Genomic DNA, 26002 nt, shown 5'->3' with positions numbered 1-26002 from the left:
TGAAAGGTTTTTGTGGGTCACTGAATAAAAAATTTAAAATTTGTCTCTTGTGTTTTACTTGAAGAAGTTTAAAAAAAAAAAAAAAGCGACCTTGACTAATAAACAGATATTTAATGCCAATTTAAAATGCTACCATTTAGAAGGGATTTTCAACTATCTGAATACTTTTGGAACCACTTGTGGCACTGTTTAGTTTGGTGAATTCTATAATGAATTCTGTAATATTGGCATTGCACGCACCGATTCTTAGCGAGATTACATTATAATGGAAATATTTCCATCCTTCACTCCTACCCAAAGCCTGTTTTCTTCCTTTTCCAATTCCCTTAAAGCTTTCCGCCCGCCGTTTGGTTATTGCTGCCACCTAATGTCTCAAAATAAAATTGCAGTGGGGTTGCCTTTTTCAAAAGATTTGCACTATTGTGCAGTTTATGGAAATAGCTATTTGAGAGCAACAGTTGTTTTTCTCTGTACTCTTAAATAATAGCACTCTAAAGTGATTACCAACCGTGGAGAGATTACGGGTAGTGAATATTTCACAAGCAAAAGGCGCAACTAACAAAACAGGAAGGGATTTTAGAGTCCTAAGCCCTGGAATAGGACAAATTGCCAGTCTGACCTTGTAATGTACTTCCCCTCATAAAATTGGGCTTGATGCTCTGAAAGATCTATTCCAGCTTTAACATTTTTTTTTGCTGTGTATGTTTTTGGTTATAATAACATGGCCCTTATACATGATTCTGTTTCTTTGGGCTAAAGTGTTGAACCATGTTTTTTTTTTTTTTTTTTAGAACTACATTAAATAGATGTTCACATTTTCATTGTGTGAGTATGTAGTTTTGATGGCTCCCTTTGCTCAATTAGAAACAGATCCGAAGATTGTCCATTGTTAGTGCCTTAATCAGAGTGACATTGCCCTGCTTGCTTGGTTTTTTGTGGGCTTCCTTAGCTCAACTTTGTACGTGCAGTACATGTTGAAATTACTAAATCAAGTGTACTGTTTATGGAGTTCCCAGATTAAACACACACACACACACACACACAACACCCCCCCCCCCCACACACACACACACAATCTGGATTTTAAAAGATTTGGGGGGTGGCAGGGTGGCTCAGTTGGTTAAGCATCCGACTCTTGGTTTCAGCTCAGGTCGTGATCTCATGGTTCGAGAGATTGAGCCCACATCAGGCTCCGCACTGACAGTGTGGAACCTGCTTGAGATTCTCTGTTTCCCTCTCTCTGCCTCTCCCTTTCTTGTGCACACACACTGTCTCAAAATAAATTAACTCCTAAAAAAGCATCAAGTCTTTAAAAAAATGTGAATAAAACATTTATAATTACACTATCCAGTTTTCTTCAGCACTTTGAACTGGAGTATTAGTATTTCCATTGGCTACAAAGAAAACTGAAAAAGGTATTCTAGATCCAGGAGAGTGAGGGGAAATGGAGTTGGCTGTGAGTGTCAGAATTTTTCTTCAATCCTGAAGAACATTACAATTTGGCAAAACCTTTCCTTGAAGAGTCTATTTTAAGCTGACTTTGTAACAAATATTTTGTTTATTTGTAGCATTTTAACAGATACTTTAGTTGTTGTTTCTCTTAGGCTGTGAGTTATTCATCCTTTATAATTCTATCCATGGGTAAAGCAAAGTCAAGGGCACATAATGCCTCACCTTTAACCAGTTTAGCCTTAATTGTTAAAGGTCTGTATAAAATCGATTCCTTGAACCTCTGGCGGGTAGAGAACCTGTTGAATAAATTACAAATAGATTTGGACCTGTGGTTATTAATTATGTTTAGATATAATCCTTGTCCACAAGAGCATACATTGTAATTATGTACAATTTGCTTTGCCACTGTTCTTTGCTTTCTGATTTTCAGATAATTTTCAGTGATTTTGTTTAGTCCATCCCGACCAAGTTGTGCAGGTAGAATCTTGAGACTCACAGCCTCAAGTGACTGGCTTACTGCTAACTATAGAACCCTTATTGAGTTATTTCGCACCGCTAATTTTGTTAGTCTACTGAAAGAGTTACTGCTACTGTTACCGGGTTTATTTGGCACAGTGCCTTCTGAGTTTTCGCAGACGGATCATAATTTCACCATCTTTTTACTACCAAAACCTTTCTTTTCTAATACTCCAGTTTTATTAAACATGGCTACCAGATTTCTTTTTTTACCCAATTACTGCTGATATTTTTTCCTGAACTGAATACTGGGTGGAGGCAATGCAGCTTTAATATGCTGGTTAAGAGCCCAGCCTCTGAAGTCAAATTTCCAGAGTTGGAGTCCCAGTCTTACTTTGCTCTATGTCCTTTGGCAAATTATTTAACCGCTGTGAACTTTGGTTTCCTACTATGTAAAAGGGAGGTAGTAATAGGAACTACCTAGTAGGGTTGTTGTAGTGATTAAATGTAGATAGAGATTATCCATTTCATTATTAATTAAAATAAATTCCGAGATATTTTATGTATTCCTACAAACGTTCCTTATTCTGGGTTTGTCTTTCCAGAGCTAGGGAGAACCATAGGATATCTGAGTATTAGTCATGTACCTAATTGTATATAAATTTCTTCTTGGCTTCTCAGTTGTCCTGTAGTCCCAGCCTTAGGTGAGGTGACTGAGGAGGGAGGATATAGAAAGACAAGGACATGATCTTGATTTTCAGGGCTTATGGTCTGGTAGGGACGGATGGTTCATTGGAGACATTTAGTCTGAACCTACTCTCGGCCTCCACGAAGAAGTCTTCCCTCACTCCCTGGATGATGTCAGACCCCAGGCGTAGGCTCCCATGGCACAGTGTACTTTGTAATGAAATAAATGTTTTATTCTTTTTGTTCAGTGTCTTTCTCTTCCTACAACACAGCATGCACCATGATGCCAAAGATTGCCTTTTTCTTTCTGGTGTTTCTAGTTTCTAGTGCATGTCTTGTATGTAGGCATATGGCAAATATTTGTTGAATGATTAAACAAGCTCTCGTGTTAGAGATGAAGAAACTGAGATGCGTCTCATACGTGACTTATCCCTAGTCACATGTTTTCCGTTTCTAGTAGAATGCGGGTTTCTGGTCCCCTACGCTGCAATACCCTTCACTCTTTCTACTCCATTATGAAAATGTAAGTCTAGAGAGGGATCAAGCGATATCTATAAATAACTATCACAGAGGCAGAATACACACTCCAAGGGGCTGTAGAAATTAAAGCAAAGAGAAAGTCCCTTTATAGGGGGGGTTGGATGGTAGGTTCAGGAAGGGCTTAATGAGGAAGACATTTGAACTATACAAATACTGATAGATTTTGGGTGGAAGAGTGTGGGAAAGATTACTCCAGTCATAAACAGTATTTGATTTCATTGTATGTATCACTTTAGTCTTGATATTATTAATCTCCTTATTTCAATAAATGTATAAAATGTAGTTTATGTTAGCCAGCTAATGATCTTGTCTTATTTCAGTGAACAATGTGGGAGTGTCGTATGAGTATCCTGAATACTTTCTGGACGTTCCTGACTTGGACAATGTAAGTCTTTTTTTTTTTTTTAATAGTGTGGTAACAAAAGGAGAGCATGTGAATATTGGCAAGGCAGTATGGTATAATGGTTCACACTGTGAGCACTTGAGTCCAGCTGCCCGGGGTTTGCACTGTGGCTTGTCTTCTTGTTCCCTGAGTTACCTTGGGGGTGATCCCACCATCCCACATCCACAAGATGGATGTCCATTCCCACATCCACAAAATAGGTGCCTTCACAGGGATCTTGGAAGGATTGAACGAGAAGATGTTTATAACCTCATTAGTATAGTACAAAGTTCAGTAGTAGCTCATCTTGTTACCCTTATTTCTATATTATATGAAAATAGCTCTGTTTTAAGTATCAGGATTATAAACTTCAATTTAGAAATCATAAATATGTTAATATATAGCAATATGGTTGATTCAGGTAAACTTACCAAAATGAAAGCTATATTCTTGAAGCAGGCATAAATCTTTTTTTTTTTTTTTTTTATGTTTGTTTATTTTTGAGAGTGAGAGAGCACGTGTCTGGGGGAGGTGGAGAGGCAGAGACAGAGGGAGAGAGAAAATCCCAAACAGGCTCCGCACTGTCAGCGCAGAGCCTGATGTGGGACTCAGACTCACAAACCGTGAGATCATGACTTGAGCTGAAATCAAGAGTTGGATGCTTAACCAACTGAGCCACCCAGGCACTTCCATGCATAATTCTTTAATAAAAATTAGAAAAGCATATCCTTGAAGGAATATGTGAATTAAAAAGAATTGTTGAAAATCTTAGATTCAATAATTTCTCCTTTCAATATTAGCAGAAAGAAAATAGCATATTTCTTTTAGATTTAGTGTCTTTTGCTTCCAGATTTTTCTTACACGTCTACCTTGGATTTTGCATTTTAGCATGAATTGTTACTTTTGGTAGAAAAGTGTTGTAGCACTGAGAATAAAACAAAATCTGCCTTTGTACCCCAACTCCTGCCATTTTCCTGTGTCTCTACTGTATCTGGGGAAACTTTCTGTGGTTTGCTAGATCACGTATGTATGTATCTAATATGGTTACTTCCATGATCAGAGGTATATAAAATTGTCCATATTTGTTTTACAGACCATCAAGAAACTGATAAATGTTAATGTTCTTTCTGTTTGTAAGGTAAGCAGCTTTTTTATAAATATGTCATCCCTTTTTGGTTCATTCTATTTAAAAACTCACGACCAGTTTGTTCACATTAGTCATCTCTTCTTTCCATGTAAATACATATCCCTGATGAAGGCGGTCTTATTTCCTTATGTTTTGGGGGTGTAGAAAGAGCTGAAGACCAAACAAGTTTCTGTGTAATTTTGCTTTTGAACAATTGAACATTTATGAAATGCCTCCTCTGTGCAAACAGTGCAGTAGTCCCTGGGACTACACAAACGAACTTAGGCTGAAGACGGATTTTTACAAAGTTTTCATCTACACACGGTTCTTCACTGATAAATTATTTCCATTTTCGTATCCCCTGTAACACATTGTAAGCGGTAGAATGAAATGTTGTGGGAAAGCATTGTGTGGCAGTATGGGGCTAAAAGTAATGGGAACGATTTTTATTAGCCACACATAAAAATTACTCTGGCTTCTAGTTGGTAGGCATGCATTAAAGTCGTGTTACTTGTATGTGCCTAGAAAAGACACCATAGCTAACATGTGCTAAAAGGAAGAACGGGCAGCAAAGAAAAAAAAAAGTGGGAGGTGGGGAATAAGTAGCAAATATGAGCATCTGAGCACTACTTCTCTTTATGTTAGCAGTCACTGATACCATACCTTGATTCCGCACACTAGCCTAGCAAAAAACATTGCCCGAGACAGAATTTGCATAGGCAACGTCAGAAGCTTCAGATTTGAACACACAGCAGTGTCCCTCTTATCCACTGGGGATATGTTCCAAGACTTCTGGCAGATGCCTGAAGCCCCAGATGCCATCGAACCCTATATACACTGTTTTTTCCTATCCGTACATACCCCTGATAAAGTTTCATTTCTAAATTAGGCTCAGTAAGAGGTTAACAATAACTAACAATAAAATAGAACAATTATAATGATAATGCTGTAATAAAAGTTAGGTGAATGTGGTCTCTCCCAGAATATCTTACTGTGCTGTACTCACCCTTCTGGTGAGGACGTGGAATGATAAAATGCCCACATGCTGCGATGAACTGAGGGGAAGGACGTAGGCACTGTGACCGGGTGTTAGGCTGCTCTTGACCTTCTGACATTGTGTCTGAAGGAGGATCATCTGCTTGCAGACCACAGTTGACCTCGGTTGACTGTGGGCAACTGAAACCTTGGAAGGTGAAACCACAGGTGAGGGGGACCGTTGTACTGACAGAAAAGCCAAATCCGTGTTTAGTAACTCTTCGAGTTTAAGGAAATAAAAAAATATTTAACTCAAATCTATTAGAGTTAACCAGATAAATATAAATAAGAACTTAATTACTAGTTTTCAGCTGATGGCACAGTCTTGATCATTTTCTCTATTGTGAATGTTTAAAGAAAAACTCTATGTCTTCATGCCCTGAGAAGTGATGTCTGTTACATGCTTGATTTCAAGTCCAAGGGCCCTAAAATCTTATGCCTTGTCCACTTCTTCACGTATGGCTGTGCTTCTCCCTGGATACTACACATGTTGCATTTCAAGTACTTAGTTAATTCAGTTATTGTGTGGTTTTATATGATTTGAACAACATGTTGGTTCATGTAAACCAGTTACCAAAACAAAACCTTCATCATCCCTGCATATGTACCGTGTAACATTTGGTAGCTTGCTACTTAAAGGCACCTCATCTGAATTATATTATAATATGACAAATAATTTTATAAAAGAAAATAATCAGTGTATCTTTTCCATTATTGTTTTTAGCCAGAGTTGTTTTCTTACTTAAGATTCAGTTTAAGTGAGGTAAACTACTAACAATCTTTAAGTAGATTTGGAGCAAGAACCCCCCAAACACAAAACGGATGCTTTTAAACCATGGTTGATATGAATATATCTGTATAGTTTTAAGGCTATTTCTCTTGGCATACCTGTATAAATGTTGTTGTTGGACAATAATCTGTATGAGGTTTCAAGTCAATTAAATAACTCTACAGTTTACTAGTTGTTTGACCCAGAACAGATTACTTGCCCGCTGTGCTTCCATTTTTCATGTGTAAAATTGAGGGTGTTAATCTCTTTACCTCACAGAGTTGTTTTGGGAATTAAATAAGGTAATGTACCCAGCTCCTAGTGAGGGCCTTCATGAATGTTACTATTACTCTCAGAGCTGATAAAGATGTTTAGTATCTGTGTGCAACTCTGAGTTTATTCGTTAGTAGGCAAAGCTTTTTTTTTTTTTTTAATTTTTTTTTTTTAACGTTTATTTATTTTTGAGACAGAGAGAGACAGAGCATGAACGGGGGAGGGTCAGAGAGAGAGGGAGACACAGAATCTGAAACAGGCTCCAGGCTCTGAGCGGTCAGCACAGAGCCCGACGCAGAGCTCGAACTCACCGACTGTGAGATCATGACCTGAGCTGAAGTCGGTCGCTTAACCGACTGAGCCACCCAGGCGCCCCCGTAGGCAAAGTTTTTTGATCAAAACTAACATTCTGGTCTATAATTAATATACTTTGTGGTTTTGCCTCTTGAAATGACTGTTGTGTACTATTGTTTTGATAATGTTTTCTAGCACATTTGGCCAAATGCCTAAAAATGATGAGTTGTTACAACTGTGTACATGTATTTCCTAATATATTTAATGAGTTAATGATGAAAAGTATATTGAAGTGCTTAAATTTTATTTTATAGAAGTGTTAATATTAGCTACAAATTAATGTCCTGATTTTTTTTTTTATGAAAAAAATTTTTTAATGTTTATTTTTGAGAGAGACGGAGTGTGAGTGGGGAAGGGGCAGAAAGAGAGAGGGAGGGGCGCCTGGGTGGCTCAGTCGGTTAAGCATCTGACATCAGCTCAGGTCATGATCTCACAGTTTGTGAGTTTGAGCCCTGAGTTGGGCTCTGTGCTGACAGCTCAAAGCCTGGAGCCTGCTTCGGATTCAGTGTCTCCTCCTCTCTCTGCGCCTCCCATGCTCATGCTCTATCTCTCTCTGTCTCTCAATAATAAATAAACATTAAAAAAAAAAAATTTTTTTTTTAAAAGAAAGAAAGAGAGAGGGAGACACAGAATCTGAAACAGTCTCCTGGCTCTGAGCTGTCAGCACAGAGACCGATGTGGGGCTCGAACTTGGGAACGGCGAGATCATGACCTGAGCCAAAGTCTTGCTTAAGCGACTGAGCCACCCAGGCGCCCCAGTCTCCTGAAAATTTTAACCCCTTTGTCAGATAAGCCATATATAATTTTTACTCTAGATACAGTAGTATTTTCTCCTGTAGCCTTCTGCTTGTCAGTGCTTCCATGTTTATATGCCTTGATATTAAAAAAACACGGCCTCCTCTGTCTCCCAAGACATGCATTTTTGGCTGGCAGTCTACTGAATACTAACGGTAAAAGCCCAGGGTCTTGACCTTGACCTGTGAGAACCAGTCAGCTTGCTGTGTTTCACGGCCACACACTGCATCCTTCAAGCAGCTTCTGAGCCAGAGCAACACGTGTGGTGGTGGTCACCTCATGCCTGCTTGAAGACAAGTAGGCAGGGGGTCAGTGCCGAAAAAGCAGCACAAATCCAACAGCACTGTAGAGTACCTCTCAGGTTTTTTTAAATAACTGTGAAATAAGAATGTGCGGCACCAGTCCTAATATCTCGACAGATTATGAAATGCTTCTCCCTCTTCTTCCTTCTTTCTCTTCTGCTTTGTCTTTCCACATTGGCATACGTACTTGTTCAACCACGAAATGAGTCAGGGAGACAAATGCTAACTTATTAAACATGTCATAGCATATCATATGGTGAACCATATTGTGGGAAGTGTCACCGCCACAGGAACTGGGTTTAGGCTTACCATGTCTGTAAGCCTGATTTTTGCAAATCACATCCCATTTACAAAGCACTAAGGGCGTTTGCTATTCAAAGCACTGGAGCGCCTGGGTGGCTCAGTCGGTTGAGCGTCCAACCTCGATTCAGGTCATGATCTTGCGGCTTGTGGGTTCAAGTCCTGCGTTGGGCTCTGCGCTGACAGCTCAGAGCCTGGAGTCTGTTTTGGATTCTGTGTCTCCCTCTCTCTCTCTGCCCCTCTTCCTTTTGTGTTCTTTCTATCTGTCTGTCTGTCTCTCTCTCTGAAATAAATAAACATTAAAAAAATTTTAAAACACTTGTACATTAAGCTGAATAGTCATCCTTTATTTTATCTTTAGAGTAAATATGAACCTTCCTGTACCTTTGTGATGTGCACTTTTAGTGGAAAAACAGTTCAAAACTCTTGCTTTATTCACCACGGAATGAATAGCATCCGGAGGGTAGCCAAGTGGTCTTTGTTGTGCTGCAGACAGGATCCGTGTGGTTGGCATCTCTGTTGCATAGATGACTAGTGAGTGTTCAGGTGTAAGAATGGTTTGACTCGAGGAGGCAGAGGCGAGTGGTGTGCACTGGGTAACCAGTCAGCGGCCAGAAAGACGAGTTAGGACATGATTGTGCACGAGCTTGGGCAGTGGGCTAAGAGGGATGGAGAACCTTTGAGCAGAAAAGTAAGGTGGCATCTGATGCACGTTTTAGAAAGGTGGTTCTAGTGGCAGAGTGGCCGTATGTGGTTATGGTATATGAGTTGATTTTCTGTCTACTGAAGAAAGGGCATTCACCTGGATAAGGTTTTCTGTGTGAGGCTCCCAGGCTCAGCATTCTTCCATGCTGCTGTGATTTGCCCTATGGTGTATTTTGATGAATTGGGCCTATTGCGCTTTAGTTGACTGTGTTATGTTCCAGGGCCAGGGCTACATTTCCTGTAGAAATGTAACTATGTTCGGAGCCCTGGGGAAACTTAAAAGAAGATGAAAATTGGTCTGGCTGTAGAATCTTCAAAGATTTTATGGTGGCTGGACATCAGGGGAACTAGGGCATGGGTGTCTGCTGCCTAATGTCATAATAAATGTATTGAAAATAGTTTATACCAGAAAGAAAACAGCTTCTTCTCATCATCAGTGCTGGTCCAAGTTTTGCCTCCTCGCCAAACCGCTCGATAGGGACGCCTGACTTGAGAAGCATGCCAGGAAAGAGGAGTGAAATCAGTATACCCCTGTGACCCTGGGTTTGTTCCCCTAATCTGGAGATGTTTGTTGGGTGAGGCCCCAGCATCTTGTTGTAGGTCCTGTGCCACCTCACAGGCATTGACCTGGATGTGTCAGGTCTGGGATTATCATGTGGTCCGTGTGCTCCTGTGTTAGTAGGTCAGTTGATTATAAAAAGTCACATAAGTTCCACATCCCGACAGAGGAATAAGAGAAGTGAAATATCCTGACCAGAGAAATTACAGGTCATCACCAGATGCAGTGGTGGCGAGTGGCCCAGAAGAATACTGGGGAAGAAATATTAACCAGAATACTTTTGACTATAGACCCTTGATGTGTAATCATAGAGTCCAGTCACCTCTCCCAGGCCATTGTCTAAGTCCTGCTCAACTCGACTTTCCCTTCACCAGACATAAAACTGTTAGTTGAGGTCACCCAAGAGGTGTTTAGAAGGCTTGTTGCTTGCCTTACAGTTTTGCTTTCACATCCTTCAGGGGTAAATTTAGTCCTGTTCTTGTTCTCTGCAGAGCGGGTAAGTGCCAAGGCGAGGAGGGCAGTGGTGTGGAAGTTCTATCTAATTGACCAACATGGCAGGTAGATCAGCCTCAAGAGCTCGGAAGAGAGGTCCTACTAGCCGGGGCTTTTCCTTTTGTGATTTGAGATGCGCTGTGACTAAAATCTAAGATAAGTCTTATTTCTCCTCCAGAACAATGACCTTCGGACCAGAAATCACCAAGTTTAGAGATAATTAAGCCTCCAGACATTGAACCAGACTCTTCTAAAACAGTTGCAGTTTTGTGCCTGGAGGGCTTTCCATCTCTGAATACTGAGAGCTTGCACATGAAATTGTTGTAGTACTGTTGATTACTCTGGGGGAAATAATTGGAAATGGGAGAAGTCCCGCAACTCCAGAGACAGATCAGTACGAGTCCGATTTCAAACAGGCAGGACACCGAGCTCCCCACAATTCAAAGACCAGTTCTAAAGCAGATCTTGCTCGCATTGTTTGTTTCTGATTTGAGATCACTTGTTTGATTTGGAGTTCCCTTCCTTCTGTAGGCCTGACAGCTTTTTGATTCCTTTAATGACAGTTTTAGGACCTCAAGACACTTTACTCCTTTTCAGATGAACACTACCCAAACAGTATTCCCTAAACTACTTGAAGTTCTTACCTAAGGGTGGGAAAACCATTTCTTCTGATGGTAGTGGGTCCTGAAGCTGCCACTGGCATTTGTGAAGAAGGTGGACAGTAGGTAGGGGCCCTGCCTATACCTCAATCCCTTTGGAAATTTCCAGTCTACCATTCTGACAAGTGGAGAGGACATTTCACCCTTCTTTATTACTACCTCTTTTAGAGCAAAGAAGAAGGTGGGTGGGGTGTGACCCAGAATAGAATTTATTAACAACCTCTACTTACAGTGAGAAATTATACAGGAAGTTTTGTTTGTTTTATTTGGGGTTGGGGAGAAGTCCTTTTTTTTTTTAATAAAATTTTTAATGTTTTTATTTATTTTTGAGAGGCAGAGACAGAGCATGAGTGGAGGAGGGGCAGAGAGAGAGGGAGACACAGAATCCAAAGTAGCCTCCAGCTCTGAGCTGTCAGCACAGAGCCCGACGTGGGGCTCAAACTCACGAACCACGAGATCATGACCTGAGCCGGAGTCGGATGTTAACTGACTGAGCCACCCAGGCACTCCAAGATGAGGGGAGAAGTCTTAAGCAGGGCATCAGAATTTAGTTTTTCCTTCACTCAACCAAAGAGGGGGCTTGAAATCATGTCTTATTAGGAGTGGCTGAAAGAATTAGAGATGTTTAGCATGGAGAAAGGAAGCATGACATCACACACACACACGCACGTGTGCAAACACACACACACACCCCAATGCCAGTTAATTCTACCTCCTTAGTATTTCGCAAATCAGCTCACTTCTCTTCATGCCCAGTGATGCCTTCCAAATTCCAAGCCCCTACCCCTTTCATTGGGAACTACTAGAATAGCCCCACCAGCCTTTTTGAAACAACTTGTCTCCCTCTAGTCCAGTCTCCGTCCCCCAACCAGAGTGTTACTTTGCATTAGGACATATGACACCACTGTGAGATCCTTCAGTGATTTCTTTCCCTCAAGTCCTAACTCCTTGGTGTGACCTATAGGGAAGGACCTACTTGATGTGGATGCTGCCCACCTCTCCAGTTCCACCTCTGGTCTGTCTCCCTCTACTTCCCTGCGTTCAGGTCAAAGCACCTTGAGTCTCTTGCACCTCATGTCCCTTCAGGTAGTTCCCTGTCCGTGGAAGCTCCCTCGTCTCCCACTTATGCTACTCATCCTTCAGTTCGCCCCCACAGTGTTCTGTCCTCGGGGGCTGGTAGGGAGCCTTCGAGACTAGGCCTGGTCTCTCGGCCACACGGTGTCACTGCGCACTGCACATCTTCCCTTCCCTCAGCAGCTCATTTCCGGTGTAGTGCCTCTCTGCAATTTGTGAGCCCCATGAGTGTTGGTACCGTGTTCTTTTTGTTCTCTGCTGTTCCCTAGCCCTGGGCCTCACCTATGGCAGGTGTGCCGCAAATGCTTTTGAATAATTGAGTGAGTTAAAAAGTGAAAATCTTCTTTCTTTGGGAATAAGCAACCCACTTACTGTATGTGGCCCTAAAAGGCTGGACGTAGATCAATTATGGATATTTATACTGAAGGAAATCATGAGAACTTTATACCCTTTGGACCCGCCAGCAGTGGAATGGGCAAAAGGGGAGTTCCCTTCTGATTCTAGGCCGAAGGCTCAAACCAGTAGTCTGGGCTGCACATGCCCTACCAACGTATTTCACTTAGCGCACGTTTCAAAATTGGGACAATTCACGGGCGCCTGGGTGGCTCAGTTGGTAAAGCGGCTGACTTAGGCTCAGGACATGGTCTCGCAGTTTGTAGGTTCGAGCCCCGCATCAGACTCTGTGCTGACAGCTCAGAGCCTGGAGCCTGCTTTGGATTCTGTGTCCCCACCTCTTTCTCTGCCCCTCCCCACTCCTGCTCTGTCTCTCCCTCTCAAAATTAAATAGACGTTAAAAAAAATTTTTTTTTTAATTGGGACAGTTCACACCCACATTTCTAGCTTCTCTTGGGGGAAACTCTGAAGATGAGGTAACGCAGACCTGAAGTGTGGCATGACAGTATAAGTGGGGAGGGCAGAGTGGCCAGCAGGTGAGTGTGCTGGGTAATGAGGCCTGCCCTCTCCAGGTCGCCACCGTCCCCACCCGGCCCTGCTCCCTGACTCACTGTGCTCGTATATGTTGCCCAGTCCTTCCAGGCATTTGAGTTTGTACCCCTCTGTACAGGCAACCCCAGATATTCAGTCTACTCCAACTGAAAACCTGCTTCATGGACTTGAAGGATTAGAACGGTTTTAACTAAATCGGTCTCTTCCATCCCTATGATTATCTGAAATCAGAGCACTTGGTGTGCTTTGCCTGCTTTTGAAAAGCTGTTTTTTTCCTGTTAATGCCAGTATATATTCACTGTATGTGGCTCAGCCGGGAGGGTATAGTGCTGTGCCCGGCCCATGGTGTAGAATATAAATGTTTGGATGGATGAGAAGCACAGAAGCGTTGGTTTTCTTTTCCTTACCTGGATTTGCCTTTGGCGTGTGACATGGTACCAGTAGAGGGAGCCCTCTGTTAATCTGGAAATCCTGGAGAAGAGGAGTCTCTGTGCAGCCATCTAATTGTATTTAATTTAGGCATTATGTTAAGAATGTATTCCTCCACCCAGCCCCAAGAATTTAAGTTAACAACATTGGGAAATTAATAACTTGTAGGAAGGAAGAGTATGACTTTCAGCTCTGACCGCCCACTTGGGGTTTTTCTAGATGAAGACATTCCAAGTTAGTGCCTAGAGTCTTTTCATCCATTTTGAGAGCTGCTGTCATTATGCTCCTAACAATTTTCAAATAATTGGGTACATTTGGCTCTTAGGGTCTCCTGGTAACAGGCTGCTTTGAGCATAACTGCAAAATGACGGTTTTGCCTCACTGCATGAGGACCACTCTTTGTGTGAAAAGCGAGTAGTTGTAGATTGTTTCTAAGGTTCTTTCCAGTTCAAAGCAAAGCTGGTTTATGGGAGAAATGCCTTAGTTTGGGGTGAAAATGTAAAAATCTCCTTGAAGGGGTGCCTGGCTGGCTCAGTCAGTGGAGTGTGCAACTCTTGATCTCAGGGTTGTGAGTTTGAGCCCCACGTTAGCTGTAGAGATACTTTAAAAATAAAATCTTTAAAAAAAATCTCTTTGAGAACTTTAGAAATTATTTTCTCCTGAAATTGTCACTTTTTGAGAAGTCAGCTTATTTGTGCGAAATTTTAAGGAATGGAAACTCTTAGCAAATTGTAACATGCCAAATTTGGAAAAGCAGTGTATGGTGTGTATATGTGCTTTTTAATTTTTTCAGCATTTGTAGATTATGGCTTTTGATTATGTTATTGTCCATTGGCATGCACCCCTCTGTTCTGGAAAGTTCTTTTATTTTTCTTTAGTTCCATTATTTTAACATGTATCAAAACAATTGATTACAAAAGGAAAAATGGGGGTTGAATTTCAGGCTAAGTAGTATGTGGTGGGGGCGGGAGAATGGCAAGGAGGGCTCTTACCTACACTTCCACAAAGACTTAAAACATTACCAAAGAGGAAAATCAAACAATACTTGGAGATCTCAAAGCACTTGAAAATTTTTACCTAATTAAGCTTTTCACCCCCTGTGCAGTAAATATTCCATTAGCCATATAGGTGAGATTCAAAGAATTTCTAATGAAGTTGTATTCTCAGTATGACAGAGCTCACATGACAGCTTCTGAAGGAAAACTGTGCCGTGCCACTCCAGCATGACTTCCAGTGAGTCACCCTCGTTTCTCCCAAAGAGGGCTGGCGTAACATTATTGTTACTTTATGTGGTTCTTTTCCCGATCAGACTATGGATTTTGTAAATTACTGTTAATGATTCCAGTTGAAAACTTGTATAAGGCATTTGTATCTGCTTCCTTCTAATTTTATGGGTTCATGTTTCACTTGCTTGAATTTAGATCCTGTTTACTCCAAGCAGGTGTCTCTGGGGTAAGAAGATGGGCAGATGTGGACAGAGCGGCTATCTGTGGTGTCCTAATTATTTATACGGATAGCCTGGATTCTTGGGACTTTGCCCAGATTCTAGGGTTAAGTTGTTACACTTTAAATTCTATTTATATATAATGGTGGGTACAAGTGACAGTATTTGTTGTCTTATTTTACGAAGTTATCTTGAATTTTAATCTTTCCATTTGGGTTTTTGGTTGTCTTTTTTGAGCATAATGCGGTAGTGTTTTCTTTGTACTGTTCTCTGTAGAAACTGACTGAATGCCAGAGGTTACATGAGACAAAAATTATTTGATTGTAAAAATAAATCACTTGCTTGTAAGAGAATTTGCACAATTTGTGTAATTTGCTGTGTTACAAGTTTTCATAATAAACTAAAACGCAGGAAAACCTAAATTGACTATTGCGTATAAAATAAAGTTCCTTATATAAGCTCTTGATTACTGATGCCAGAGAAGTGAAAAAGAAGAAAAAATTATTCATTTTAATTTCTTTTAGAAATAGTATTAATTGTAGGGGCTTTTCTAATTACAAAAGCAGTGCACGTATTTGCCAAAAATGTGAGCAGTATTTATAACACTAAGATGGTTATATTTTAATGTAACATTTTCAGAAAAAAAATTTTTTTTTAGGCCCGCCAATGCATTTTTAAGTCACGTATCTCAACTAAATGATATAATGAAACAGATTTTGATGGTTTATAAGCTAAATCAGCCTCTTATTCATTTCCCGGCCAGAATATACATAGCTGTGGTAATAAGTACCAATAAATATTTCACTCTTTTTTTGAAGATACAATTCATTGTCCAGTTGGCTTACATACAACACCCAGTGCTCATCTTGAAAATGAATATGTGGTATGCCCAGAAGGAATTCTAAATTGAGCTGGCATTGCTAAAGACTTTTCATTTATCTTAACTTTTCTTTGTGTATCTTTGTGTATCTTCGTGTATTTGTATACTCTATGGGCAGCTGGCACACAGAGTGATGCAATATCTAGGTGCCATATAATATATATTGACCTTTCTTCCTTTGACTTTAGGCTTCTGGGACTTTTTTTTTTGTGGTGAAGATTAATGAAACTGTCACTAAAAATATATATATAAATAGGAAATGCTTGTTTTTTCCGCAAAGATTTGAAGCTTTCATTGCTGTAGAGGTACTACTGCGGCAACTTTTGCCACTTTTTAGACAAAAATTAAATTTAAATTGTTTGCTGTATACTTTTGGAAATAACTTAAACCCAGACGCAAACAAGTCCAAAAATCATGTTTACTGCTACTTTTCTAATATTCTTAACCACTGAACGCACAAGTTATGGTAACCTTATTTAAGCAGCATCTTAAGAGGAACAAAAAAATTTCCTGGTACAGCAATTATCACCTGCAGATGGCCTAAAATTAGCATATTGAGTTAACTCCAGAAACAGCTTGTGAGCTGTGAAATGGAGTTCAGATAGATAGTGAGATTTCACAGAAACGCTGGTACATGGTATAAATAACCAGATATCAAGATACCAATTGATGCATACAAAGTAAAATGAGAGTACTGATAGCTTAGTTAAAATATCCTATGTAAAACTTGACGTTAAAGAGAATGCAATTTGATGTGAACATAGGGAAGCTTCTCTGCTTATTTGTATTGTTATTTGTGTACACATATGCAGCCAAAGAAGGCTTGAAGTTGAATTTATCATGACTTATAATCCGATTAGAAGAGAATTTAAGTGTAGAACGAGGTGTTAATCAGTGCTATAAAAGCAGGCAGATTTCAAGTTAACTTTTCTCAAGCTTTTCAGGGTTGTTACTATTTGGCAGGTCAAAAAGCTGGTCCATTGTGTGGCAAGGAGAAATAGTTTAGAGCCAGAATTTAAGAGGAGAAGCCAACGAACAATGCAAAAGAATTTTTCTAAAAAGAATTGAACTTTTTCCCGAGAGGACCTGAGGGATTATTTGGTCATTGAGCATCCAACAAATATTTCTGGCCCTTTAATAGCTAGACATCGAACACACTGTTTTTTCCTTTGTCTTTGTGCTAAATTATTTAAACTTGTTGAGTGTTAGCTCACATCTATAAAGAATACATTTTGGAGCTCTCTTCGGCAGCACAAATCCTAAAGTTGGAATGATGTGGAGAAGATTAGTATGGCCCATATGCAAGGGGACCCAGAAATGCTTGCAGCGTTCCATAATTTTTTTTTTTTTTTTAACATTTATTTATTTTTGAGACAGACAGAGAGAGAGCATGAACAGGGGAGGGTCATAGGAAGAGGGAGACATAGAATTTGAAACAGGCTCCAGGCTCTGAGCTGTCAGCACAGAGCCCGACGCGGGGCTCGAACTCACGGACCGCGAGATCGTGACCTGAGCTGAAGTCGGAAGCCCAACCGACTGAGCCACCCAGGCGCCCCAGCGTTCCATAATTTTGATGGTAACTTATTGCAGTAATCCTTTTGCAGTATCTACATCTATCGAATTGTTAATGTTGTACAGCTTAAACTAATACAGTGTTCTGTGTCGGTTCTATCTTTAATAAAGCTGGGAGTGGGAGGGTATATTTTGAATGTGTCCATACATTGAAGACCATCCAGAAAACATTTAGTGTTTAGCTATTAATGTGGTTTTGTAAGTAAGATTCTATCAAATGGGGTTTTATTTGGTCTCCGATTATGGATAACTGTTACCATTCAGAAAGAAAACATTTAATGTATGACATGTACATAGCGTAAGGAAAAAAATAGCTCCCAATGCACGCATTTATATTTCTTTAATATCCCAGCCAAAGTGGTATTTCTTATTGGATTATATTTAAGAGTATACATTTATGTCATAGAAAAAAAATCTTAATTGAACTATAAAACTGCACAACCACTAGGTAATAGTCATATGGTTCTGAGATCCCTGGTCCGAATAAAAGAATCCATCAACAGATTTTGTAGACTTTTCCTGGTAGTTTTCCGGGTAGATCACTGCCCACAAATCCTATCCCTTCTTCTCTCCTTTTGTGTCGGAAGGCTAAACAGTCAGTGGCTACCCCTATGAACTGAACTCCACTTAGCTACTCTTCAGTTAACAGGTCTCATTTCCTGTTACATAGATGTGTGCACATGCACACGCACATGTGTTCATGCCCTTGGGTGGGAGCGTGTTTATTATCAGTCTTCTTACTCATTCTGATTCTGGTGGTCTCAGGACTTAGAGGACTGAATGATAGCTTCTCTCCACAGACTGCTTGGGGGACCTCTTACATTAGCTAAGCGTTATGGTCCCTGATGAAGTGTGCTAAATAAATGTTTTCACATGTTGCTAGAAATGCATATAATCAATCCTTATCACAAAATACTCCACAACGGTTAATATGCCTGAAGAACATCCATTTATACTAGTGTGGGAAGCTGTCCATGATGTGGTATAATATGCAGATTGAATGACATATATAACATGTTGGATGTGCATGCTTTCCTTTATAAAAAGCTCCATTCAACAAAAGGCTTTTTTGAAGGCCTCAGGTCTATAGCAAAGATTGTAGTTTCTTATAGCCGTTTGCCTTTTTGTATTATATTCCTTCGGCTAGAATATTTTTTCCTCCTGATGAATTCCTGTTTATTCTTTCAGAACTTAACTGAAATGTAATCTGGGAAGCTCGACCTGATACCCCAGACATGATGAGTCTTGCTCCTAAGCATTAATGCCCTCTGTCCTTACACTCAGAGTGCGTCTTGTAATGATTTGTTTCTATGTGTATCTGTGCTCCTCCTGGGTAGTGCACCCCTATTGGCCAGCCCCAGGTTTGAGTAAAGAACATGGCCTCGACTAAGTAGGAGAATGTCTCTTTATTACTTCATGTTGCTCAGACCATAAGTTGATACGCATAGAACATTTTAGGAGCTCTTTTTTTCTCCTGGGTTTGATAAAGTAACATCCAGTGTATTTTGTGATCCCATATCTTTAACTCTTATCCATAAGATGAAGATTCTTTTCAAAGCCTTATTGAGGGATAATTTTATAAACCATATAATTCACCGACTTTAAGTGTACAATTGAATGGTAAATGAATTCACAGAGTTGTGCAGTTGTCACTAAATCGAATTTTAGAACAATTCCAAGAGGATCCTGACAGAAGTATTTTTAAATACTGACAGAACTATCTGGAAACTTGTGTCGTGGGTTGAATTTGATGACCTCAAAATGGGTCACTGTTTGTGGCTTTGAACTGTGTAGGGCACCACATGCTTAAAGGAGGCCCCGATACTTAGTGGTGCTGCATCGTGAAAGAATAGTGCATGCTGGCAATAAGCGATGCTGATTTCTCTTCAGAGGCTTGCTCTGTGACGAGCTCTGTGCTGGGTCCATTATATACATTACCTCATTTGAGATTCAGAATATAATAACCTGTAATGGAGATGCCTTCTTTATTTAATAATACATATGGACTCCGCAGACGAGAAGGAAGCTAATTTGACGTCACACTGCTAGTTAAGTGAAAGGGCTGGGATATGAACTTGGGCCTGACTTGTAGCACATTTGGCCTAAACGTTCAGTAGCTGTATTTTGAGCAATTACTATGGGGTACCATAAAAAGAGAAATCTTAGGAAACGTGTAAGCAAGTTGGAAGAGTCGTTTGATCTGAAAAGAGAGGAGGTGAGTATACTGTGGAAAAGATCAACTCTGAAATCAGCGTTTTTTTGACTTGGCCCCATCCAGTTTGGTTTGAGGCCCCGTGGGCATATCCTCAAGTTGGGTCAGCAAACCTAGAAAAGCGAAGAAACAGGACTGTGTTGTAAAAATTACAAAGTAGCGGAGGCCATTTGGGCTCAGCATAATCTCTGGGTGAGTTTGCTTTGGGAATTGTTTCATTTTTTTATAAAAATTTCTTTAAGGTTTATTTATTTTTGAAAGAGAGAGTGTGTGTGAATAGGCAAGGGGCAGAGAGAGAGAGAGAGAGAGAGAGATGCAGTATCCAAAGTAGGCTCCAGGCTCTGGGCTGTCAGCATGGAGCCCAATGTGGGGCTTGAACTCATGAACTGTGAGATCATGACCTGAGCTGAAGTCAGATGCTTAACTGACTGAGCCACCCAGGCGCCCAAGGGGATTGTTTCATCTTTAAGTCTTAAAATGTTAACACTGCTTGGTCTCTATCAACATAAGTGGTCAACTTTATGAGTTAGAATAGGGTTTGGCCGCTGTAACAGAGTCCTTGTAGTGGCCTAAACAAGATAGAAATTTATTTTTCTCTCAGATAAAAAGCTGGATAGGTAATCAAGGTAGGGCATCGTAGTTCTCCAGGCATCAGGGGTTCTGCCTCTTTATCTCCTTGCTCTGCCACCGTTATCACACAGCTCTCATTTTGAGGTTCAAATGGGTTCTTTTGGCTCCTCCCACCACATGAACATTCTAACCCTCAAGAGGAGGAAACGGACAAGGAGGAGGACGTGTAGTTTTCTTTCCTTTAAGGGCATGACCAAGAAGTTGTATATGTTACTTCTAGTCACATCTTGTTCTATAGGATGTAGTCACTGGGCACATCCCCCCCCCCCCCCCCCCCATTTTATCAAGACAAGTTTAATACGAAAAACGTAGACTTGTATGTAAGAAGGAGGGAGATGTCGAATGCTTTAGACCAAACTCTTTTTTAGCATTTCTTTTTTTATCTGGCCCAGAAGTTTCGGCCAAATCCAAAACCTTCTGTAAAAATGATTCCCCTAGGCTTTGAAGACACTTCTTTGTTTCAAAGTTGGCGCTGTGTCAGTCTGTCTTTCATGATACAGTGTCAGTTTGAACTCGGTTTTCCTGGGAAAGTATATGCAGCAGGCTCCCGGCCTGACATCTGGGTTGGGAGTGCTGCAGATTTTACCTTTGTAAAGCTGAATACATTTCCTTTCTTCAAAATATTGCTAGGAAAAAATTTACTTTCTCATCGAAGTACTGTTTTCGTTAAGACATAGGAGTATTCAAGATAAAAAGCTTAAAATTCCTGTGTTTGGCATGCATGCAAAGCATGTGACAAAGCAGCATTTGTTTCTTAGAAAATTGATGACGTCCCGGGCATCTGGGTAGCTCAGTCGGTGAAGCATCTGACTTCGGCTCAGGTCATGATTTCGCAGTTCATGGGTTCAAGCCCCGTGTCAGGCGCTGTGCTGACAGCTCAGAGCCTGGAGCCTGCTTCAGATTCTGTGTCTCCCTCTGTCTCTGCCCATCTCCCATTCATACTCTGTCTCTCTCTCTCTCTCTCTCTCTCTCCCAAATAAAGATTTAAAATAAAAAAAAGAAATTTGATGATATCTGGGAATCCAGAATTCACGTTCTAACCTCAGTCTTAAACTGTGACGTGGCCTTGGCCAAGCCAGTGGATGTCTTAACTTTTCTTAGTTAATAATATCTTTAAAAAAAATTTTTTTTTAATGTTTATTTATTTTTGACAGAGAGAGAGAGACAGAACATGAGCAGGGGAGGGGCAGAGAGCGAGGGAGACACAGAATCCAAAGCAGGCTCCAGGCTCTGAGGTGCCAGCGCGTCGCTCGAACTCATGAACCGTGAGATCATGACCTGAGCCGAAGTCGGACGCTTAACCGACTGAGCCACCCAGGCGCCCATAGTTAATAATATCTTAAAAAAAAAATTTTTTTTAATGTATTTATTTTTGAGAGAGAGAGAGAGAATGAGAGACAGAGCATGAGGGGGCGAGGGGCAGAGAGAGAGGGAGACACAGAATCTGAAGCAGGCTCCAGGCTCTGAGCTGTCAGCACAGAGCCCGACGTGGGGCTCGAACCTGTTAACCGTGAGATCATGACCTAAGCTGAAGTCGGACGCTTAACCGACTGAGCCATCCAGGCACCCCAGTTCATAATATCTTAAAACACAGTTTAGAAGTAGCTTCTCTCTCATATTATATGTATTTAATCAACAATTATGACACCCTTTAAAAACGCAGGTGTCTTTTTTTTGTTGTTGTTAAGGATGAGTTTTCCTCACAACTAGCTAGACCAACAAGGGGAGTGAATGTGAGGATACGCTTAACATTTGCCGTCAGTTGGCAGCATTCTTCTAAACGCTTTTTTGATAGGAAAAGGTCATTTGAGCTTTTAAGTTAAAAATCGTCAGTAATCTTGGTTGGCAGATATTTCTTTCCGTAACGGATGTTTTTTTCCAGGAGTGCGTTTTGGGGGTCCTGATTTCACCATAGGCCCTTAATTATTTGAAGATCTCTGTGCCGGTGTTCCTTTTCAGGCAAGGCCCATTTTCGCCAAGTTTACTGAAAGTATTCCCAGTGTTATCTCCAGTAATTTCATCTGATTCCTTTTTATGTACTGTTACCACAGCCAAATTATATAGAGCGTATAAAATAAATTGCTGTCTGTCGAGTGGGGCGTGGCTTAGTGATCCCCTTCTGTTTTGAGGGCGTAGCTTCCTTCACTCTTTATCTGTTGCTTGCATCCTCAGCCATCACGAAGGTTTTGTTTTCTCTTTTGCAGATGACACGATTGGTGCTGCCTGGCATGGTGGAAAGGTGAGTCACAAGCTCACACACAAGCACCAGAGAGACAGAGCTCATGATTATTTATAAGGAGAATCCTTTCTTTGCAAAATTCATTAAAGTGACTAATGAACCTGTCCCCCATGTCTTAGCAACAGAGTAACGTGCTGGGCGAGTCACACGGTAGAGCATGAGTCATCTGGTGGTGGAGGCCTTTTCCACTCGATTCCCTTTTTATTTCCCTCTCCAGGGTTGTGGTGGTTCCTTTAGATCAGGATTAAAAAGTCTGCCTGAGTCACCATCACTAACTCAATTGCCTGCTATTCTGAGGGGGTGGATAGAATTCCTGGGGTATTCCCGGGAATGCCTTCTTAAAGCTATATGCTCTCAGAACTGAAATCAGAGGAGTTTCACAAAGCAAGACCCCATCTCCTGGTTTTTTAGTTCTTAATGGGTGAAAGGATATATAGGGAACTTAGGCATGTTATAAAATGGTTATAAGATATCAGACCCACCTTGGAGCAGAAACCCACACCTTGGAGCCCCATCTGTGTCCTAGTTTGAGTCGAGTTCCACTAGGATATGCTAGGTGTCTTCATTTTCATTGAGAAATGTGTTGTAGAGTTCTTCTTGAAATAGCAGGAAGTGTAAAATTGTAATTAAGCTCTGTCTCTCCCTTGGAAAAGCCTGAATGATGTCTAGGCTTTCAAAGAAAACCCGTTGAAAAGATCTGGGCTTGCATCTTGAGCAAGCTTGATCGTTTGCTAAATTTAGGACTTCACAGTCATCCTTCCTCTGCAAAAGAGCTTTGAGTTTGGAAGAGATCCAAAGGAATCACGGCTTGGAAAAGGGCAGAGCCCAAAGACCCTATTTCTGTGAAGAAAGCTCTATGACCAGCTGCCGGCAGGGTTTACAGCTACTGTTTATTGAGCACCTATTGTATGCCAAGTGTTGTGCTGAGGAAGTGTTAACTCATTTAACTTTGATAACCTCCTGTTGTATGAAGGAGGAAACAAGGTTAGGAATCCATTTTGTTTGGCATCTACAGAGACTGGTTGAGAAACTGTGTCTTAGCAGGGTTTTTTTGTAACTCCATTTTATATGAGATTTGGTACATATATTTTTTAATGTTTATTTATTTGGAGAGAGAGGGGGAGAGAGGATCCCAAGCAGGCTCTGCACTGTCAGCTCAGGGCCTGACATGGGGCTCCCTCTCACAAACCGTGAGATCGTGACCTGAACTGAAACCAAGAGTTGGATGCTTAACCGTCCAAGTCACTCAGGCGCCCTTAAAGTCTGGTGTGTTTTAATTCCTTTAGTAAAAATTCTCGTTAAAACCTTCAGACTGCTTTGTGTTGATTGACAGTGGGAGTGTGCCCCTAATGGTCAGATATGGAAGTGACAGACAGTAGTCAAACCAGACAAAACCTTAGGAGATGGCAGAGAATTGGGGTCGACAGAGTAGGACTGAGGAGGGATGAATTTCGGCCATCATCTTAATGCACTTTTGACATCTGCAAGTGAGTTGACATTAGTTTAGGATAATAAGTCCATGCTTTAAGAACGAAATACTTAGAAACCACAGTAGTGTTATAAAAGGAATTAAGGATTTTGGTGACATCTGTATGAAAAGAGATAATGGAGGCACCTTGGTGGCTCAGTCAGTTAAGCGTCCAACTTCGGCTCAGGTCATGATCTCACAGTCTGTGAATTCAAGCCCTCCATCAGGCTCTGCTGTCGACATAGAGCTTGCTTCAGATCCTCTGTCCCCCTCTCTTTGCCACTCCATGCCCCCATCTCTCTCTCAAAAATAAATAAACATTAAAAAAAAAGATAATGGTTGTGAAATAATTTTGCAGATCACAATGGATTTATATAGTCATGGAATTGTAGTACTCTAAATGAATTGAAACCAGGCACCCTTATTTGATAGATAGAAAGTGAGTCCCAAAGAGATTGAGTGCTGTGAACCTTCATAATTAGTAAAGGATACAGACATAGGGTGCTAGGAACTTCACCCCTATCTTTATAGACCTAGGCAGCCATGACCACATTTAGAGCTGAAGCATTAGATAAAAACAATGCAAAGAAGAGGACCCATTCCTTCAGCAGGCACTCACTGAGTAAAGTGTATCATGGCGTGTACAGGAGATGAACTGGATCTTTGCCTTTAGGAAATCAAGTGGATTTTACGCCAAGGTTGAGAGATGATCTGGTGGAAAGCCATCGTAGTCTATGGGCTGAAACCGACACCACAGGGTGAATGTGGCACTTGCTAAGAACTAGTAAGAAACGTAAGTGGACTTCATGAATCACTAGTTTTGGTTAGGAGAGGGAATAGCTCTGTCCCCTTGAACTAAAGGAGTTACTAGTTGTATTAATGAGGGCAGGCTGTAAGAGACCATCGCTCTCATACACAGCCAGTGTGTATCAGGGGTTGGGGCTGTGCTCTAGCCAGGCATTATCTCAGGCTCCTTCCACGCAGGGCTGCTCTTCCCTTGGGTCTTGCAGTTCTCCGCTGCATTTTCTGCATCCAGCCAGCAGACGAAGGAAGAGAGAATAAGGGTGATTTTACGGGAGGTTTCATGGGCCAGGCCTGGAAGTAGTGTCCATCCCTTCCGCCAACATTCCGTTGCCCAGAACTCAGTCACCGGCTACAGCTAACTGCAGAGGAGGCCAGAAATGTTGTTAGCCGTGTGCCCAAGAGGAGAGGAATAACTCCAAGGTAAACAATCATCTGAAAGCCTTCTTACTTACACAATACAAATGATTTTATTATAGCCTGCCCTTTTACACCAGCCTCAAATGGCGTATTTCCTATGGTTGGTTTCCATGGGATTCTTATTTCCATTCAGTAACAGCAGAGTCCTTTATAAAGATCCTTTGTTGTTGTTGTTGTTTTCCCCTTTCACTGATTCTACCTCTGATGTATGAGATTTTCCAAACCCTCTAGAACTATAGCCTAGGGCCAACTGACTATCACTAAACAAGTATCTATAATTAAACTAAGGTATTATTACCATAGAAGTAGAAAGTGCATAATTACATTATAGAGGAAACTTGCTCTTTCCACTTCTCTGGAATTATAAACATTGTGTATAGCTGGAGCCAGGAGGTGGTTGCCATAACAACCATGGAAAAGCTAAAAATAGCCCCTTTCATACTGTATTGCTTAAGGTGGAATTATGACATGTTATGGTGTTTTAGGGCAGGCAGTTCTCTTTCATGTGGTAAATGTTTGCAAACTTTCTCCAGCAAAGCAGGATTTGTATAATGTATTTGGATTGCTGGTTCTAATTATATGTCTGACCCCTCTGTTCCAGGATTCTTTTCTGACCAAGGACTCTGTTTTGATATGTTTCTTGGTCTTCTTGAGAGTCTCTTAGTGAATTGTCTTTACCAATTTCAGTGTTGTGTTTAAGCTTTAAAAAAAAAAAAAATTATGGCTCTCCGGAGTACATTTATGCACTCCTTGATAAGAAACGGAAATAGGAAGAAGCGTCATGGAGTCCTTTTTGCACAATCTCCCTTGCGTGTCGTCAAACTCTCTGAGTACAGTTAGTTCCCTCCATTGGAGTCAACCCCGTGTTCCAGTTCTTCATGGTAGCACGTAACACCTCCCTATCTCTCTCCCCTGCATTGCGGAGCAGAAGGTACCTGAGGAAGGTGGAAATCAGTGACTTATTCAAAGGAGACCTATCACTTCCTCTATGGCAGTAGTAGT

General features: G+C 41.0%; 1 protein-coding gene and 1 non-coding gene across 2 annotated transcripts in view; both read left to right on the top strand.

Moving 5' to 3' along the window:
- The window catches only part of HSD17B12 (hydroxysteroid 17-beta dehydrogenase 12), a 165413-nt gene that overhangs the window by 116891 nt on the left and 22520 nt on the right, over nucleotides 1–26002 (top strand). The window contains exons 5-7 of the mRNA XM_060606434.3: nucleotides 3456–3520; nucleotides 4611–4655; nucleotides 22277–22311. Of these exons, the coding sequence (XP_060462417.1) occupies nucleotides 3456–3520; nucleotides 4611–4655; nucleotides 22277–22311 (145 nt within the window). The remainder of the gene's footprint in view (nucleotides 1–3455; nucleotides 3521–4610; nucleotides 4656–22276; nucleotides 22312–26002) is intronic.
- On the top strand, nucleotides 16894–16999 carry LOC132662619 (U6 spliceosomal RNA). The gene has a single exon (XR_009602638.1). It is a non-coding gene; the product is annotated as a U6 spliceosomal RNA (small nuclear RNA).

The sequence above is a fragment of the Panthera onca genome, chromosome D1 (genome assembly GCF_046562875.1).
Source record: "Panthera onca isolate mPanOnc1 chromosome D1, mPanOnc1 haplotype 2, whole genome shotgun sequence".
In the NCBI taxonomy this organism is placed as follows: Eukaryota; Metazoa; Chordata; class Mammalia; order Carnivora; family Felidae; genus Panthera; species Panthera onca.
The sequence above is the reverse complement of the archived record's forward strand: the minus strand, read 5'-3'. Positions and strand labels throughout refer to the sequence as shown.